The 18,231-nt window shown below is 46.1% G+C and overlaps 1 protein-coding gene across 5 annotated transcripts in view; it reads right to left on the bottom strand.

The window, feature by feature from the left end:
• MORN1 (MORN repeat containing 1) overlaps positions 1-18,231 on the bottom strand; it is a 78,298-nt gene that overhangs the window by 52,736 nt on the left and 7,331 nt on the right. For all 5 annotated transcript variants that reach the window (XM_077151543.1, XM_077151544.1, XM_077151545.1 and 2 more), the window contains 2 exons: positions 16,165-16,261; positions 14,217-14,327 (listed from right to left, as the gene is read on the bottom strand). In XM_077151543.1, the coding sequence (XP_077007658.1) occupies positions 14,217-14,327; positions 16,165-16,261 (208 nt within the window). The remainder of the gene's footprint in view (positions 1-14,216; positions 14,328-16,164; positions 16,262-18,231) is intronic.

Here is an 18,231-nt window from a genome sequence, read left to right as displayed (position 1 = left end):
TAGGGTCTGCTGAAGTTCTCTGTGTGGAGTTTGTACTATTTTTGTAACTGTCCTGTAAGTTTGAAAATATTTCAGAATAAAAGGTTTCAAGAAGAAAAGGCATCCAGTTAGGAAAGGAAAAAGTAAAGCTCTTTATTCATAGGCAAGGTGATAAGAAAACTGAATGGAACCCACAAAAAGCTAGCAGAGCTAATAAGGGAGGTTAGCAAGGCAGTAGGATACCATACACAAAAGACAATTTTATTTCTATTTACTCACAACAAATGATCAGAAATTAAAATGTAAAAACTGCCATTCTCAATCATAAAAAATGTAAAATCCTTAGATCTAAAATCCTGTACATTAAAAACTACAAAACATTGCTGAGAGAAACGTTAGTTCTAAATAAAGGGAGTTCACTTTCTCTGTGGGTCAGAAGACTCGATATTAAGATGTCAATTCTCCTCCAATCGATTTATAGATTAAATACAAATCTGACAAAAATCTCAGCAGGCTTTTTCATAGATGTCAATAAACTAATTACAAAATTCTTGAGGAAATAGAAAGGAACAGAAGGGCCAAAAAATCAGAAGAACAAACAAAACTGGAGTGCTTACCTGATTTCAAGAATTATTATAAAGCCACAGTAATCAAAACAGCATGGTATTGGTGTACAGGCAGGAAACTAGGCCAACAGAATAGACACACACATACAGGAACAGCTGATTTTTGACAGAGGGGCACAGTCACGGAGGAGAGAAGTGAAAGCCTTTCTACAAAAGACCACTGGATGTCCATATGCAAAAAACCATCTTCAGTCTGTAACTAGTGCCATGAATAAGAATTAGCTCAAAATAATCGTAGCCCTAAATTTACAATGTAAAACTATAAAAAGTCTAGAACAAAACACAGGAGAAAGTCTTTGTAGTCTCAGGTTAGGTCAACATTTCTCAGCCATGACAGTGAGAGCTTGGTCTATAAAATAACAAATTAATAAATTATACTCCATAAAATTAAAAGTCTCTGCTCTTCAGAAGGCTATGTTCAGAGAACGAAAAGAAAAGCACAGACTCAGAGAAGATCCTTGCTAAGCATACATTTGAAGAAAGGCTTGTATCCAGGGTACCTTAAAAAAAAAAATCAAAATTCAACAAGAAAATAAATAGCAATAAAAAAACCGAACAAAAGCTTTGAACAGATACTTCATCAAGGAACATCTACGGACGACAAATAGGTACATAAGCCACTGATCACCAAGAAATGCACATTAAAACCCAAGGAAATACCACGACTCACCGATCACAGCGGCAAGGCAAAACCGCCTGAGCAGACAAGTGCTGGCGGCGCTGCGGTGGGCGGGAGGCAGCATGAGCCGTCAGGCAGGTGCTAGGTTCCCTGCCGTGTGCCTGCCCCCCACCCCCAGCCTGGGGTCACACCCAGGAGAAGGCGAAGCCCCTGCTCACGCGCCAGCCTCCCAGTGGCTCTACTTGTAGCGATGCCAGACTGGAAATGACCCAAGTGTCCATCAACAGGTGAGAGGAGAACCATGGGGCCGTCCGCACGAGGGATCCAACTCATCTATCGGAAGCAATTAATTTGCAAAAGGAAGAATGAATGTGACGACAAATGCAAGGAGCCAGACACCAAAGAACTCTGTTGGGTTCCATTTGTCTAAAACTCTAGAAAACATAAACTATGTCGAGACAGAAAGCAGATGGGGGCCTTCCTGGGGTGGTGGTGGGGCTGCCCAAAGAGGCCAAGGGAGCCTCTGGGATGTAGTACCTGTGTCAGGGCTTATCAAACCTACAATTTAAATATGTGTAGTTTATTGTATGTCAACTGCACCTCAATGAAGCTGCTCTAGAAAATAACGAGAGATACCAAGAGGGAGAGGTGTGGAATTGCAGGCTGGGGAGGGAGGCCAGAAGCTGGGAAAAGCCTCTCGGCCTTGCAAAAACCCCAACTGCAAACATCTGTCTATGAGGACATTTCACAGGTTTCTGTGTTATACTTTTAGCAGTCTCCAAACCAAACATCTAAATGATAGCCGAAAGGGTTTGGCTTAGGGATATCTGCATTTGGTATTTATATTTTGTATCCTTTGCAATCAGGGTTACGGGAGCAGAAGATACTAACAGAAACTTTCTTGTCTTAATTAGCCATCAAGCCTTTGTCGATTATACACCTTGTTTCATCTAACATTCCTATTTAGGCAGGTTAAAGGCTTTATTATAAAGTCCAGAACTAAAATAAGGGGGTGCTGGCGACCAAATAAGAGAATTTAATGTATTATAAAAGTATGCTCTCATAGCAGAGATTAAAAGATAGGCTATTTAATAAATGACTCATGGACAACCAAGTAGCCATCTGGAAAAAATTAGATTATAACTCACACTGAACATCTAGAATAAATAAATTCCAACTGGATCAAATATTTCAATGTAAACCATGAACCCATAAAAAGAAGGAAACATGAGGAAATTCCTTTAACACCTAAGAATGGGGAGAGTCATTAAATAGGACTCAAAATCCCACAAGGAGTAAAAGAAAAGATTGATAAATTATTTCATTTTTTAAAAAAGCTTTGTACTGCCCAAAATACTGTAAGCAAAGTCAAAACACACACAAAATAAAACCAGAAAATATTCAACTCATATAACAGCATGGGAACTAATCTTACTATTTAAAGAGCTCCTGGAAATGGCTGAGAAAAAAATTGCAACGATCCTATACGAAAATAGTCAAAGGATATGAACAGACAGTTCGTAGTGCAAGAGAAATGAAAGGCTCTTGCACAAGTGAAAAGATGCTCCCTCTCATTCACGACAAGAGATTGTACATTAAAATATCACCGATGTACCATTTCCTACCTCTCAGATTTGAATTTTAAAAAATGTGGTAACGTTATCGGCAGGGCTAGCAACACATCAGGGAGTTGAAACTGGTACCAGCTTTGCATAAAATTACAAAAGCATGTATCAGTCAGACAGATAGTTCCACTTCTGATACTTTTATTCAGATAAAAGCGCTCAGGAGGACAGACTTATAAACAGCGTTATTATAGTGAGGCATTGCTTGAGATAAAGCGTCGGGAGCAAGATAAAGTTCTGTCGGGAAAGGAAGGGTTAAAAAAAATGTGCAGCTGAAAAAGAAATGTACTAATCTGTAAAGGTTTCCCATACACACGTCTGTGAAAAGAGAAAAGTGTAAAACAGTGTCTATATATACACACACAGACACACTGTTTTGTGTTAGAAATGAGAATAAAAATAAATACCTGTATTTGTTTGTGACTGCGTACGTCAATTCTGGAAAGAAACACAGGAAGTGACTGTAGGCAGTGAACCAGCAGGGTGGGAAGGGGCTGGGGTGGAGGTGGTGCTGGGTGGAGGGAACCACAGCAGGACGGAGCCTTCTCCATACACCATTGCAGATGTCTTCAATTTTCGAATAATGTAATTTATCATCCATTAAAAAATTAGAATTCAAAAAATAAAGAATGCAAACAAACAATTGTGGCACAGTAAAATCCTCTTCCCCCAAAGCACAGATAAAACTGGACAAAATAATTAAAACGACCATCTCAGGACTCTGGAAATCAGTGCACACAACCAACGGAGAAGCGCTCATTCAAGAAAACAGCCCTGGGCAGACACAGGAGGATGCTGGGGCATTAAGCTGGGTCTGCTCGCACCTCCCCACTCTGCCAGCAGGGTGGTGCCACCAGGGTAGGGCAAGCCATGAAAACCATGAGCTGCACTGTGGGAGGCTTCTTTGATTTGGAGTTGAAAACAGAGGAAAAAGCAAAGATGGTGGGAGGTGTCAGAGACAGTGGGTGCGGTAGTAGTCAAGGAGCGGGCAAGGCTGGTATTGCACAGCCCAAGGCTGCGGCTGGCACGGGCAAGGTCAGGCAGGCATTAGCTGGACAGGGCACAGGGAGCTCAGGGGAGACACAGCCAGGGGGCCTAGGGAAGCTCCCCGTGCCCAAGGGCAGGCTGAGCACGCAGGAGTACTCTGAGAGGAAATGTCTGATGGAAACGGAGGCCAGGGCACCCTTGTGAGCCGCGTCAACTTTGGGTGTTCCAGGCCCACACAGACCCTTGGCAAAGGGGGAGCTCCTTACTGGCCCAAGGTGCCTGAGCACAGCCTGTGGACGGTCACTGGCTGGCCACTAAGCCATGTGCACACCACGGCAACCCCCAGAAAGTCAGGTCTGAAAATAAAGAGAAGAAACAACAATGCTGAGCAGAGATGTCAAGGCCTGCAAGTCGTTGAGCAAATAAAAAAACAGGAAAGAACTCAGAATCTAGACATGCTACAAAGTAGGATCTGAAATATCTACTTTTCAATAAAAAATGGGAGGACACGCAAAGAAACCAGCAAGTGTGACCTCACACGGGAGCAAAGCAGTCAATGGAAACTGCATCCGAGAGGAGTCAGGGGTCGGGACTGGCAGACAAATCCTTCAAATTAGCTGTTATAAATTCGATCAAAGAACAAAAGGAAACCACGTGTAAAGAAATCAAGGAAAGTATAATGACAACGACTCACCACATGGCGTATGTCAATAAAGAATAGTCATTACTTATCTATAAAAAGGAAAACAAATGGAAACTTTGGGTTGAAAGTCATAATAACTGAAATTTAAAAATTGACTAGAGGTGCTCAATAGCAAATTTGAGGTGGTATATAAGGAATCAGTGAATCTGAAGCTCGTCAATAGAAATTATTCAATTTGAAGAACAGAAAATGAAAAGAATGGAGAAAAACAGTGAGCCCCTGATTTCCATGGGCATATCCACCAGCACACCTGCAATGTGAGTCCGCAGAGGAAAGGTGAGAGAGAAAGGGACAGAGAAACCTCCAAGAAAAAATGGTTGAAAACTTTCCAAATTTGGTGACAAACACTAACCTGCACATCCAACAAGATGAATAAGCTACAACTGATGAACAAACTAAGAAATCCACACCTAGCCACATCTTACACAAACTTCAGAAAACCAAAGATGAAGAGGAAATTTTGAAAGCAGCAAAATAAAAATGACCTGTCACAAACAGGAGCCACAATGTAAAAAAATGACTTCTTATCAGAAGTGTTGGCCAGAAGGCAGTGGGATGGCATATGTAATGTGCTGAAAACCAAATATGTCAATCAACAATTTTATCTCCAGCAAACTATTCTTCAAAATAAAAGGCAAAGTAAAGACATTCCCAGATAAATGAAGAAAATTCATTACTAGCCAATCTGTCCCACAAGAGATACTTACGGAAATCCTTCAGGCTGTAAGAAAATGACCTCAGGCAGTAACTCTACTCCATTCAAAGAAATAAAGAGCATCAGAAAGGTACATTGGTAAATAATAAAAACTACGAATGTATTTTCTCTTCTTCTCTTGATTTAAAATACATAACACTTCATAAAATAATAATTATAAAATTGTGTTTTTGGTCTTATAACATATAAAGATGACAAAATATACTAAAAAGAAAGGGGAGAGAATGAGCTATATTGAAGCAAAATTTTTATATTTTACTGTTATTAAGTTAGTATTAATGTGCTGGTCTGAATCTGTGGTGGACCCCAGAAAAGCCATGCCCTTTGATCCTCTTTCAATATTGCTGGGCGGGAGCATTCTGATTGTTTCTATGAAGGTGTGACCCACCCAATTGTGGGTGGTAACTTTTGATTAGATGATTTCCATGGAGGTGTGTCTCCCCCCACTGAAGGTGGAGTTGTTTACTGGAATCCTTTAAAGGAGGAAACATTTCAGAGAGGGTCCCTTTTGGTAGAGCCACGAGAAAGCCAGCAGACGCCGCCATGTTCGCCATGTACCCTTCCAGCTGAGAGAGAAATGTTGAACATCGTCAGCCTTCTTGAACCAAGGTATCTTTCCCCGGATGCCTTAAATTGGACATGTCTATAGACTTGTTTTGATTGGGACATTTTCTTGGCCTTAGAACTGTAAACTAGCAATTTATTAAATTCCCCTCATTAAAAGCCATTCTATCTCTGGTATATTGCATTCCGGCAGTTAGGAAATTAGAACAATTAATCTGAAGTAAGTTGTGATACATTAAGATGTGTATTATAATATCTAGAGCAACCACCAAGAAAATAACTTTTAAAACTATAGTATAAAAAGAAATTCAAAACATTCAATAGAAAACACATAATTAATACAAAAGAAGGCAGTAAAGGAGAAACACAAGAACAAAATAGACATGGGCCATACAGAAAACAAACAGCAAATGACAAACATATCCAACCATAGTAATTACAGTAAATGTGAATGAATTAAACATAGCTATCAAAAAGAAGAGATTGTTAGACTGAACTGAAAAAATAAGATCCAATTACCTACCTCATAGGAGATGCACTCTAGAATGAAAGACAAAAAGTATGTTGAAAGTAAAGGGATGGGTCCATCGCATACAAGGGAAACCCAATAAGACTATGTGTAGATTTCTCAGCAGAAACCATGGAGGCAAGAAGACAGTGGGACGATATATTTAAATTACTAAAACAGAAAAACTGCCAACCAAGAATTCTATATCCAGCAAAATTGTCCTTCAAAAATGAGGGAGAAATTAAAACATTTTCAGATAAAAAGTCACTGAGAGAATTTGTGACCAAGAGACCAGCTCTGCAAGAAATACTAAAGGGAGCACTAGAGTCAGATATGAAAAGACAGAAGAGAGAGGTGTGGAGAAGAGTGCAGAAAGAAGGAAAATTAGATATGATATATATAATACAAAAGGCAAAATGGTAGAGGAAAGTATTACCCAAACAGTAATAACACTAAATGTTAATGGACTGAATTCCCCAATCAAAAGACACAGACTGGCAGAATGGATTAAAGAACAGGATCCTTCCATATGCTGTCTACAGGAAACACATCTTTTCCCAGGGATGGGAAAAATACACTACGCAAACAGCAACCATAAGCAGGCTGGAACGGCGATGTTGACACTAGATAAAATAGACTTCAAGGCAAAAAATATTACTAGAGATGAAGAGACAAATTTCATGATGAAAGGGTAAAATCATTAGGAAAATATAACAATTACGCACATTCACCTAACAAAGAGTCCCAAACTCTTTGTCAGGAAAAACTGACAAAACAGAAAGGAGAACTAAGACAATTCAACAACAACGGTGGCATGCTGGTGTGCAGCTGCTCTGTACCCCAGAAAAGTCCATGCTCTCTTAATCCATTCTGTGGTGCAGACCTGCTGCGGGCGGCAGCTTCCGGTTTGCTTCCATGGAGACGTGGCCCACCCAATTCAAGGTGGGCCCTAGTCCTTTACTGGACCCCGTCATGAGAGGACACAGAGAAATGCATGGAGACATTTTTTTGGAGAGAGAACGGAGAGAGAAGCTAAGAGATGAAATCCAGAGAAAGGCCTCTGAGGAGAGAAGAGCCATCGAAACCAGTCCAAGAGAGACGGACCAGCAGACATCACCATGTGCTTTCCAGGTGTGCCGGTTTGAAATGATGTATGTACCCTAGAAAAGCCATGTTTTAATCCTAATCCCATTTGTAAAGGCAGCCGTTTCTTCTAATTCCTATTCAGTATTGTATGTTTGAAACTGTAATTAGATCATCTCCCCGGAGATGTGATTTAATCAAGAGTGGCTGTTAAACTGGATTGGCTGGAGGCATGTCTCCACCTATTTGGGTGGGTCTTGATTAGTTTCTGAAGTCTTATAAAGGAGGAAACATTTTGGAGAATGAAAGAGATTCAGAAAGAGCAGAGAAGAACGACATAGCCACGAGAAGCAGAGAGAACCAGCCAACGACCTTTGGAGATGAAGAAGGAAAATGCCTCCCGGGGATGCTTCATGAAAACAGGAGCCAGGAGAGAAAGCTAGCAGATGACGCCGTGTTCGCCACGTGCCCTTGCAGCCAAGAGAGAAACCCTGACTGTGTTCGCCATGTGACTTCTCACTTGAAACAGAAACCCTGAACTTCATCGGCCTTCTTGAACCAAGTTATCTTTCCCTGGATGGATGTCTTTGATTGGATATTTCTATAGACTTGTTTTAATTGGGACATTTTCTCAGCTCTAGAATTGTAAACTAGCAACTTATTAAATTCCCCTTGTTAAAAGCTGTTCTGATTCTGGTACATTGCACTCCAGCAGCCAGCAAACCAGAACACCAGGTGACAGTGGAGTTCAAATGCCAGCAGCCGTGCCTTTGATAAGGTACCTCCCCCTTGATGCCTTAATTCAGACATTCTCATGGCCCTAGAGCTGTAAATGGGTGACGTCACTCTCAATAACTGATAGAACAGCTAGGCAGCAAATCAGCAAGGGTACAGAAGACTTGAACTCCACCGACAAATCGCCTCAACTGGCATTCTAGAACGCTATGCCTAGCAGTAGCAGAATGCACATTCTTTCCAAATATGCATGGGACAGTCTCCCACATGCCATGCTATGAAACAACTCTTAATAACTGTAAATGGATTAAAATCTTACAGAATGTGGTCTTTCACACAGTAGAATTAATTCAGAGATAAACACCATAAATGAGTTTGGGAAATTCCCAAGTATATGAAAATTAAATGACATCCTTCTAAATAACCAATGGTTAAAAAAAATCACAAAGGAAATTAGAAATATTTTTAACTGAATGAAAATGAAAGCACAACATATTGAAATTTATGAGGCAGCAAAAGCAGTGCTTAGAGGAAAATTTTATATTTAAATGTCTATGCTATAAAAAAAGACTGCAAATCAATAATCAAAACTTTCATCTTAAGAAGCTAGAAAAACAAATGCCATCTAAACTTGAGACAAGCAGAAGGAAGGAGATTGGAGTGGAAATCAATGAACTAGAAATCAGAAAAACAAAAGGGAAAATCAGTGAAATTTAAAGTTGGATCTTTGAAAAGATTAATAAAATTGACACACCTTTAGCTAGACTGATCAAGTTAAAAAGAGAAAAGACACAAACTAGCAAAAGCAGGAATGAAAGGGGAGATATTACTACCAACCTAGAAAGTTAAAAGGATTATAAAGGAATACAAATTATGCTAATAAACTGGATAACTTAGAAGAAAAATTGTCAAATTCCTAGAAAGGGAAAATATTACCAAAATATATTCAAGAAATAAAAATTTACTATAACAGGTAAAGAAATTTCATTAGGAATTAAAATCTGCCCTCAAAGAGAAATCCTGGCCCAGATGGATTCACTGGTGAATTCCATTAAATATTTTTAAAACAAATAATGCCAATTTTCCATAGACTCTTCCAGAAGACATATGAAGAAGGAACACTTCCTAACTCATTCTATGAGGCCAGCATTGCCTGAAACCAAAGCCAGACAAAGACATCACAAGAAAAGAAAGCTACAGACCAACATTCTCAGGAACATGGATTCAAAATCTTCAACAACATGTTAGCAAATGGAATCCAGCCACACATTAAAAGGACAGAACACCATGGGCAAGTGGGATTATGCAGAACTGCAAGGGTAGTTGAACGTCTGAAAACCAATCACGTCATGTCCTGTGTTAATGGACAAAAAAAATTTTAAGGACAAAAACCAAATGATCATCTCAATAGGTGCAGAAAAAGCACCGGACAAAAGGCAACATCTATTCCTGATAAAACCTCTCAGCAAACTGGGGACAGAGAGAGCCTTCCTCAACGTGGTGTGGGCAGCTATAAAAGCCCACAGGCAACATCATACTCAGTGGTGAGAGACTGCAAGCTTCCCCCTAAGACTGGGAACGAGGCGAGGACGCCTGCTCTCGGTGTTGTACTGGAGGCTGGCCAGTGCAGTCAGGCACAAAGAAAAGGAAGGACAGACGGAAAGGAAAAGAGCAGGTGGGAGGGAGAGAAGGAAGAATGAAGAAAGAAAGAAAACACATCCACACTAGGATGGAAGAAGGAAATTGTATTTATTCACAGAGGACATGATCCTGTATGCGGAAAATCCAAAGGGATCCTCAGAAAAACTAGTTGATTCAAAAAATGAACCAGCAAGGACAGGGTATAAGATTGATATGCCAAAATCACTTGCACCCTCACAATTTCTGAAAATGAAGAAAAAAATTTCAATCACCACAACCTCAGAAGAATAAATGTAACAGATGCATTTCTTAGTAACTATTCTTTCAGTAATAATAACTAATTATTGGTAATGACATTAATAAAACAATTAATTATAATTAAAATGGATAATCAATACTAAAATTATTAATGTTCAATTATTAATACATTTAACAGAAAGTAAAGTAAGCATTATACACTGAATTCTAAAACACTGGTGAGAAAAAGTAAGCATCTAAATCAATAGAGAAACGTTTCATGTTCATGAATTGAAAGACTCAATGTTATTTTAAGATCCAATTCTTCCAGGATAGATTCCATGCAATCCCTATCGAAATCCCACAGGTTATTTTTTGCAAAAATTGACAAGCTGATCCTAAAATTTAATGGAAAAGCAAAGGTCCCAGGATGGCTAAAACAATTTTGAAAAATAAGAACAAAATTGGAGGACTTCCTAATTTCAAAACTTCCAGTTAAGCCACAGTTATCAAGGCAGACGGACGGACACACAGACCAATGGACTAGAACTGAGAGTCCAGGCACAGCCCTTCCCTTTATGGCTAACAGGTTTTTGACTTAGGTGCCTGTGCTGGTGTGAAAGGAAGTATGCCCCCTAAGAAAAGCCCTGTTTTGATATAAATCCCATTTCTTAAAGGTAGAATAATCCCTATTCAATATTGTATATTTGAAACTGTAATGAGATCATCTCCCTGGTTGATGTGATTTAGTTAAGAATGGTTGTTAAACTGGATTAGGGGATGACATGTCTCCACCCATTTGAGTGGGTCTTAATTAGTTTCTGAAGTCCTTGAAAAGAGGAAACATTTTGGAGAATGAGAGATTCGGAGAGAGCAGAGAATGCTGCAGCACCATGAAACAGAGGGTCCACCAACCAGTGACCGTTGGAGATGAAGAAGGAAGACGCCTCCCAGGGAGCTTCATGAAATAGGAAGCCAGGAGAGAAAGCTAGCAGATGACGCCGTGTTTGCCATGTGTCCTTCCAGCTCAGAGAGAAGCCCTGACTGTGTTCGCCATGTGCCTTCTCACTTGAGAGAGAAACCCTGAACTTCATCGGCCTTCTTGAACCAAGGTATCTTTCCCTAGATGCCTTTGATTGAACATTTCTTTAGACTTGTTTTAATTGGGACATTTTCTCGGCCTTAGAACTGTAAACTAGCAACTCATTAAATTCCCCTTTTTAAAAGCCATTCCGTTTCTGGTATATTGCATTCCAGCAGCTAGCAAACTAAGAACAGTGCCCAAGCAAGTCGATGGGGGCCAGGACTGCTGGATACCCACACGAAAAAGAGAAGCACTCAGACCTTTATCTTATCCACAGAAATGAATGGAAGTAGATCACAGACTTAAAGAACCCAAACTATAAAATGTCTAGAAGAAAGAAGGAGAAAATCCTTGTGACCTTGTGCAGTCGGCTAGGAGGCGTGCCTGCTGCAATGAATGATGTCTGATTTAACTGGTTGGTGCTTAAATGAGAGAGCTCAATGCAGCACAGCCCAAGCAGCTCAGCCCAGGCCTTTGGAGATGCAGGAAGGAATCACCCCGGGGAAAGTTGTGGGAACCCAGAGGCCTGGAGAGAAGGCCAGCAGAGACCACCCTGTGCCTTCCCACGTAAGAAAGAACCTCAGTTGAAAGTTAGCTGCCTTTCCTGTGAAGAACTAATGAAACAAATTCCCTTTTATTGAAAGCCAATCTGTCTTTGGTGTGTTGCATCCTGGCAGCTAGCAAACTAGGACACCATGGATTAGCCAAAGAATTTTAGATGCGATAACAGACGCCTGACCCGTGGAAGAAAAAAGCTGATGTCGGATGCCATCAAAGGTGAAAATACTTGCACTTCAATAGACAGCACTAAGAAAATGAAAAAGACAAGCCAAAGCCTGGAGAAAGTATTTGTAAGGTATATCTGACAAAGTACTCCTCTCATATCTGGAATATACAAAGAACTCTAATAACTCAAATATAAGAAGACAAACAACCCAATCAAGAAATGGATAAAAGACATTTCACCAAAGAAAACAGAAGAATGGCTAACAAGCACATGAAAATTCCACATCACTAGTGGTCAGGGAAGTGCAAGTTAAAACCACAATGAAACAAACCACCTCATACCCCTAGAAACGCTGGGTTTCAGTTGGCTAAAGCTGCAGGAATGAAACATACTGGAAATGGGCTGGCTTTTACAATGAGGATTTATTAATTTACAATTCACAGTTCTTAGGCCATGAAAATGTCCCAAATAAAGCATCAACAGGATGATACCTGGACTCTGAAGACAGGCTGCTGGCATTAGGGACACGTCTGTCACATGGGAAGGCACATAGCCGCGTCTGCCAGCCCCCGGCTCCTGGGTTCCACTGCTCTCAGCTTCTGATTCCCATGGCCTCCTCTTGAGCGTCTGTGGGTCCTCTCGTAGCATCTCCGAAGAATGTGTCTCTAGCTCTGTTTCTCTCCTTGTCTTTTCTGTCACTTACCCTCTCGAAAAGTACGCCAATAAAAGGACTAAGACCCACCTTGAATGGGCTGGGTCACAGCTCACTGGAAACAACCTAATCAAAAGGTCCCACCCACAACAGGTCTGCTCCACAAGAACAGGTAAAAAAAAAAAAAAAAAGTGGACTTTTCTGAGCCATGGAGCAGCTCCAAATCAGCACAGGCTGTGACCACCAGACCAGGTGACAACCAGTGTGGTTGATGATGTGGAGATACTGGAACCTGACATGCTTCTGGTAGGAATGGAAACCGGTGCAGCCACTTTGGGACACAGCATGGCAATTTTTAACAAAGTTTAAACATAAATCTGCCATATTATCCAGCAAGTCCACTCCTAGGTATCCACCTAAGAGAAATGAAAACCTACCTCCAGACAAACACGTGGACTCAGAGATTCACAGCAGCATTATTCAGAAGAGCCCAAGTCCGGAAACGACCCAGATGCCCATCGGCAGAAAGACGGACCCACAGAACGTGGTCTATGGCCATAATGGGTCTCACTCATCAGTCTGAAGGAAGCAGCCCTGACCCGCGGGCCGGCGTGGGTGGGCCTTGAAAGCACCCTGCTAGTGGAAGAACCCCAGGGGAAGATCACACATACAAGAGTCCATTCCTGTGAAATGTCCAGAGATGGCAAATCTACGGACACAGAAAGTGGACTCGTGGTTGCCTGGGCTTCGGGTGGGGAACGGGGGCGGTGGAAAGTTTCCAAGACTGAATTGGGGTGATGGTTGCTCAACTCTGTAAATGAACTGAACGTCACTGAGTCACTTAATAGGGTGAAGTTTATGGTATGTAAATGATACCTTGATAAAGTTGTTAAAATAAGCCAATTGTGACTAAATGTATTTGATACATGCTACACACCGTGGTGTCCTAATTAAAGCTTGTTGAATGAAGGTGAATTAATGCATATTAAGAGTAGACTCGCAGCTGAGCTGCCCCTCTCCTGGGATGGGTCTCTGCTCTGAAGTGTCCCCCACCCACCCCCACCCCCACCCCCCACCCCTGTCACTGTGCCCATCCTGGAGCAACCTGGCAGGGCCGAGTAACAGATGGAGGACAGGTCTTCCTGACCACCTCGAAGGAGGATCCCGAGACCCCCCCTGGCCAGGCTGGGAACTGCTCCTCTGTGTTCTACAAAAAGTATGGTAACTGGGTAAGTGGGAGGCGTACCCACACTCACCCACACCCGTGTGCATGTGACCACAGATACATGTGCAAGAACATGCAGTTGCACACACAGGAGCACACATGCACAAGCACAAACAGGCACCATGCAGGCACACACAGGCGCACATATATACACAGGCACACATGTGATGAATCCACACAAGCACAGGCACACACTCACACATGTACATACATGTGCACACAAGAACACACAACGCTCACATTAACAAACCCACACGAACCTATATACACACACCCATACATACACACATGTATACATGTGCACACACACACACATGCATGCACACATACACTCTCATAAACGGAGGGCTCGTGTATCTCCTGCCCCTTCTGCAAAGTGCTCGGGCCACAAGAATTTCGGAATGAAGCTTTCCTGTGATTCGGGGGTGCCAGAAGCTTTGCAGCTTATGAACCTGACACACGTATATCTTCCTGACCAGCTGGGCAGTCCTCTCAGGGACACTCACTCTTGGCAACTTCCCCATCGTCCTGCTGCAGCTGAATGTTCAACGTGATAGGAGATCCTTGGACCACGTCCATCACCTCTGGACCCAAAATCACAATTCTTGTGGCTTGTGCTGGAAGAGAGTGGAGCGGACCTTGGGGGGCTGTGACCCACACAGGCCCTCCTCAGGCCCCCTGCCCAGAGCCCCTGGGAGAGGACTCTGGGTGCACATCCACAAGCCGGGAACGAAGCATGGAGTAGTTACGACAGAGACCGAGACACAGGGTCACGCAGAGGCAGCCTTGGGGGCTGTGACTTCACAGAGCCGCTCAGCTCGGCCCTGAATCGACAGCATGGAATGGAGGCAGGGCGAGGCCCCAGCTGCTGGAAGTGGGAGCCAGCGCGGGAAGTCTAGGGCTGCATGCTGGTGGAATGTTCCGGCATGCCTTCCGGGTGGGGTCGGCCGCATTCCCTGCCTCTGAGTCAGCGCCTGGGAGCTGCAGCGGGAGGAGGAGCCCCCTGGCGGCCAGCGCTGCCTGCGCCACCGGACCCACCAGGGCCGCCTGCCGTCCCCGCTGCCCCTGAATCCCTGGCTTCCCAACAGCGGTGCCTCTGGCAGAGTGCTCGGAAGGCCTTCAAAGGCACGCATGGGGGAAGTTTAGGACATGACACAGAGTCGGAAAAGGCAGTATCAAAACTCTGCCGACGATGTAACACCAACCGGGAAAGCCGAATAGTGTGGGACTTGCTTGGACTTCATGATGATTCCGAAGAGCTCCCAGGCGTGGGGGAAATCACCTCACCTGGGGGCAGAGCTGGTCCTCTTGCAGGACCCACCCAGGGCGGCTGAGCCCACCAGGGTGGGGCCCCGGGAGAGGGTGAAGGGGGACTCCTGCCCCAAGCCTCTTCCACGCAGGACCTCGGAGCCCTTCCTGGTGAGCAGGGGAGGGGCCTGGACGCTGTTCCCAGGGGAAGTTACAGAGACACTCTTGGAAGGCAAGTCCTAAGGCTGGGGGGCCGGTGGTCCAGGAGGCCCAGGGGCAGACTCCGCCGGCTAGGCTGCTGGCTTGGGATGTGGGGGTGGCTGTGAGCTCACATGGGGGTGCTGTGTGCTCAGGGTGCCATGGGACCCAGCCCCCTCCCCCCTGTGCTCCCCAACCACAGGGGTCTACCCCAGGGCCTCACCCCCACCCCCCCAGGAGCCCTGGCCTGGCACCATGGGGCCTGTGTCTGTACTGAGTGCAATCATTGGGTGTCACGTCTGCCACCTCTCCCCACAAGGAGTCTCACAGCGCCCCGAGGTGGTGGCTGGAGGCGCCTGGACTATAGGCCTCGCAGGTGCATACAGGTGCGCAGGTGCTCACAGGACCTCACAGATGCTTACAGGAACTTATGGGAGCTCACAAGTACACACTGGTGCTTACAGGAGTTCACAGGACAACACAGGTGCACACAGGCAGCTGCTCACAGAGCTCACAGGTTGACATAGGTGGTCACAGGAGCTTACAGGGGCTCACAGGTTGACACAAGTGCTCACAGCTGCTCACAGGTACTCACAGGTGCTCACAGGAGCAGTCAGGGTCTGCTGCCCGAGTGAGCCAGCCAATCACGCTTTCATTGTGAACTTGGCACCAAGGTCTAGATGAATGACCCATGTCCTTGTGTGGGCCACCCTTGTCCCAGAGTTTAACAAGAGGCTGGTCAAGCGCTACCAGGGGCAGCCAACAAGGTGAGGGGTGCCCCTTTCCCCCAGGTCTGCGTGTCACCCGTCATTCTAAAATCAGGTTAGGAAACATTTTTCTAGAAGGCAGTGGAGTTTTAGGGCCTCCTTCCCTCCAGTCCCCCTGTGTGCTGTGGGTGGGGCGCCCTGTGTGAGTGCCCAGTGGCTGCCAGAGGGACGACCTGGCCAGACGCTGCTGACTGCCCAGAGGGGCCGCTGGCAGGGCGGAGCAACCGGGGAGAGGCCCTACCTGCAGGGTGGCCGTTGATCCAGGTGCCGTCGTAGACAAGCCCCGAGCAGTGAGCCAGGCTGCCCTGCCCGCTCTGCACATCGCGGTACCACTGCCCCTGTGGAGAGAGCACAGGCCTCAGGTGGGCCGGCGACAGGGCGCCTCAGGTGGGCCGGCGACAGGGCGCCGCAGGGTGGCTGCAGGTCAATCTCCAGGCTCCGGTGCTGTTGGAAAATCACGTGACCCAGGGGTGGCAGTGACTCTCCTGGGGTAACAGATGGGGCTGTGGGGTAGGATGTGCGCCACTTTGTTTTGAATTTTAATGCTGCCTGGGGGGGAGGGGACGGTGAGCACAGCACGTGCACAAAGTGCAAACGGGGTGCTGGCGAGCAGAGCACGCCTTTGCACTTGAAGTCTCTTGACACAAAGACCTGCATCTGCAGAATTCCGTGGCCCAGACCCAAACCTGCAGCTACAATTGCATGGGGGGTGGGGGTGGGGGTGGGCGTCCCTACAAAGGACGCGGCCAGGCACCAAGCACAGCTGGAGCAAACCTCCTGTGCACGTAGGGAAGCTGCCTGTTCTAAGCCCCAGCCGTGCCCCCTTCCCAGGAGGCCTGCTTCTGAAATAATATAACAGAGAGTGGGAAAATAATTCCAAATAGCAGGGAAGTTATTCTTCTAACAGAAAATTTTAAGACTGTAATGGCACTTTGACAATGAATTATTTGTTGTAAGAAAAATTAGCCAGACACATTTTAGTTCCACCCATCCTTCTCCAGAAGCTAACTGAAGGCCCCCTCCCCCATGGGGTGCCCTGCTGAGGGGACCCCGAGTTCACTCAGCAGCTGTGGCAGGTGGGCGAAGGGCCCATGGGGGCCCCGCTGGAGGCGCTGTGCACGGCTCCCCATGAGGACAGCGTGGGCGGCGCCGAGGGCAGGACCCCCGCAGCTAACTCCAGGCCCCTGGACGCACAGGGTAGACTTGGGCAGAAACACAGCCACCAAGGGCAGCACAGAGAGGACCTGGGAGCCAGGAAAGGGTTGTGAGGCTGTGCAGGGCTCCCCGAAAGAGCCGAGATCCCCCAAAGGGTGGAGAAAGGAGAGCTTTCCAAGGACTGTTTGGAGCATGAGGTCACTGCATGCGCAAGCTGGGGTGGGGGGTGGAGGGACCTGGGAGCCCAAGCGGGCAGCAGAGGGCGGGTGCTGGCTCGCAGCTGCTGGCAGGAGTATGCTCGGGCCTCTGGCCGGGGGCTGCGGGACGGCTGGCAGCTGCGTGGGCGCCTGGCAGGGGGGAGCCGGGCTGCCAGCCTAGGGCCACCCTTTCCGGTTCTGGAGGGGCACAAAGCACCCGCCCAACCCCCTGGCCCGGCTCTCCCCAAGCCCAGGGGCAGCCGCAGTCCTTCAGGAGGCCCCCATTCCTGGATGCTCCGTGCCAGCTCCTGAGGACACTGCCTGTCCTGCCAGACACGCCGCCCCCCGCCCCGGGCCTGCGCCCTGGGTGTTAATCGCCTGTCTGCCAGCCTCACACCAGACCAAAGCAGAGGCTGCATCTGAGCAGAGGGGTCCTCCGGGAGGGCCTCTCACAGTCTGGGGAATCGGGAGAAGGGTCGCTGCCTCTGAGCAACACCTGCTCCTAGGGCAAGCCAATTACTGTGCAAGTGTGCACGTGTGTGTGCACGTGTGCGTGCACATGTGCGGCAGGGACAGCTGGGCTCACTGGTGACGGCCGGCGAGGGGACGTGGAGTGCAGTGCAGGAGAGGAGGACGCAGTGATGTGGCGAGATCCTGGGGGGGGCGCTGAAGCTGCGGGGGGCCGCCCTGGGGGCGGGGGGTGTGTATGTGAGCCCAGCACTTTTCCCGGCTGCAGCCTCAATTGCTGTTTCTTGGCAGCTGTGACCTTGCCAGGAGGCAGCAGCAAACATCTTGCTGTATATGAAAGAGAAATTGCTCGAGGCCTTGCTTTGCCGTGCAGGGAGCAGCTCCCCTCCATATGCGAGCCCCGGGTCAGAGAAAGCATCAGTCCAGACGCAGCAAACGCGCACCCACCGCCATCAGTCAGGACCCTACCAGGCAATGGAAAGCCCCAT

Source organism: Tamandua tetradactyla, chromosome 2, assembly GCF_023851605.1.
Source record: "Tamandua tetradactyla isolate mTamTet1 chromosome 2, mTamTet1.pri, whole genome shotgun sequence".
Taxonomy (NCBI): domain Eukaryota; kingdom Metazoa; phylum Chordata; class Mammalia; order Pilosa; family Myrmecophagidae; genus Tamandua; species Tamandua tetradactyla.
The sequence above is the reverse complement of the archived record's forward strand: the minus strand, read 5'-3'. Positions and strand labels throughout refer to the sequence as shown.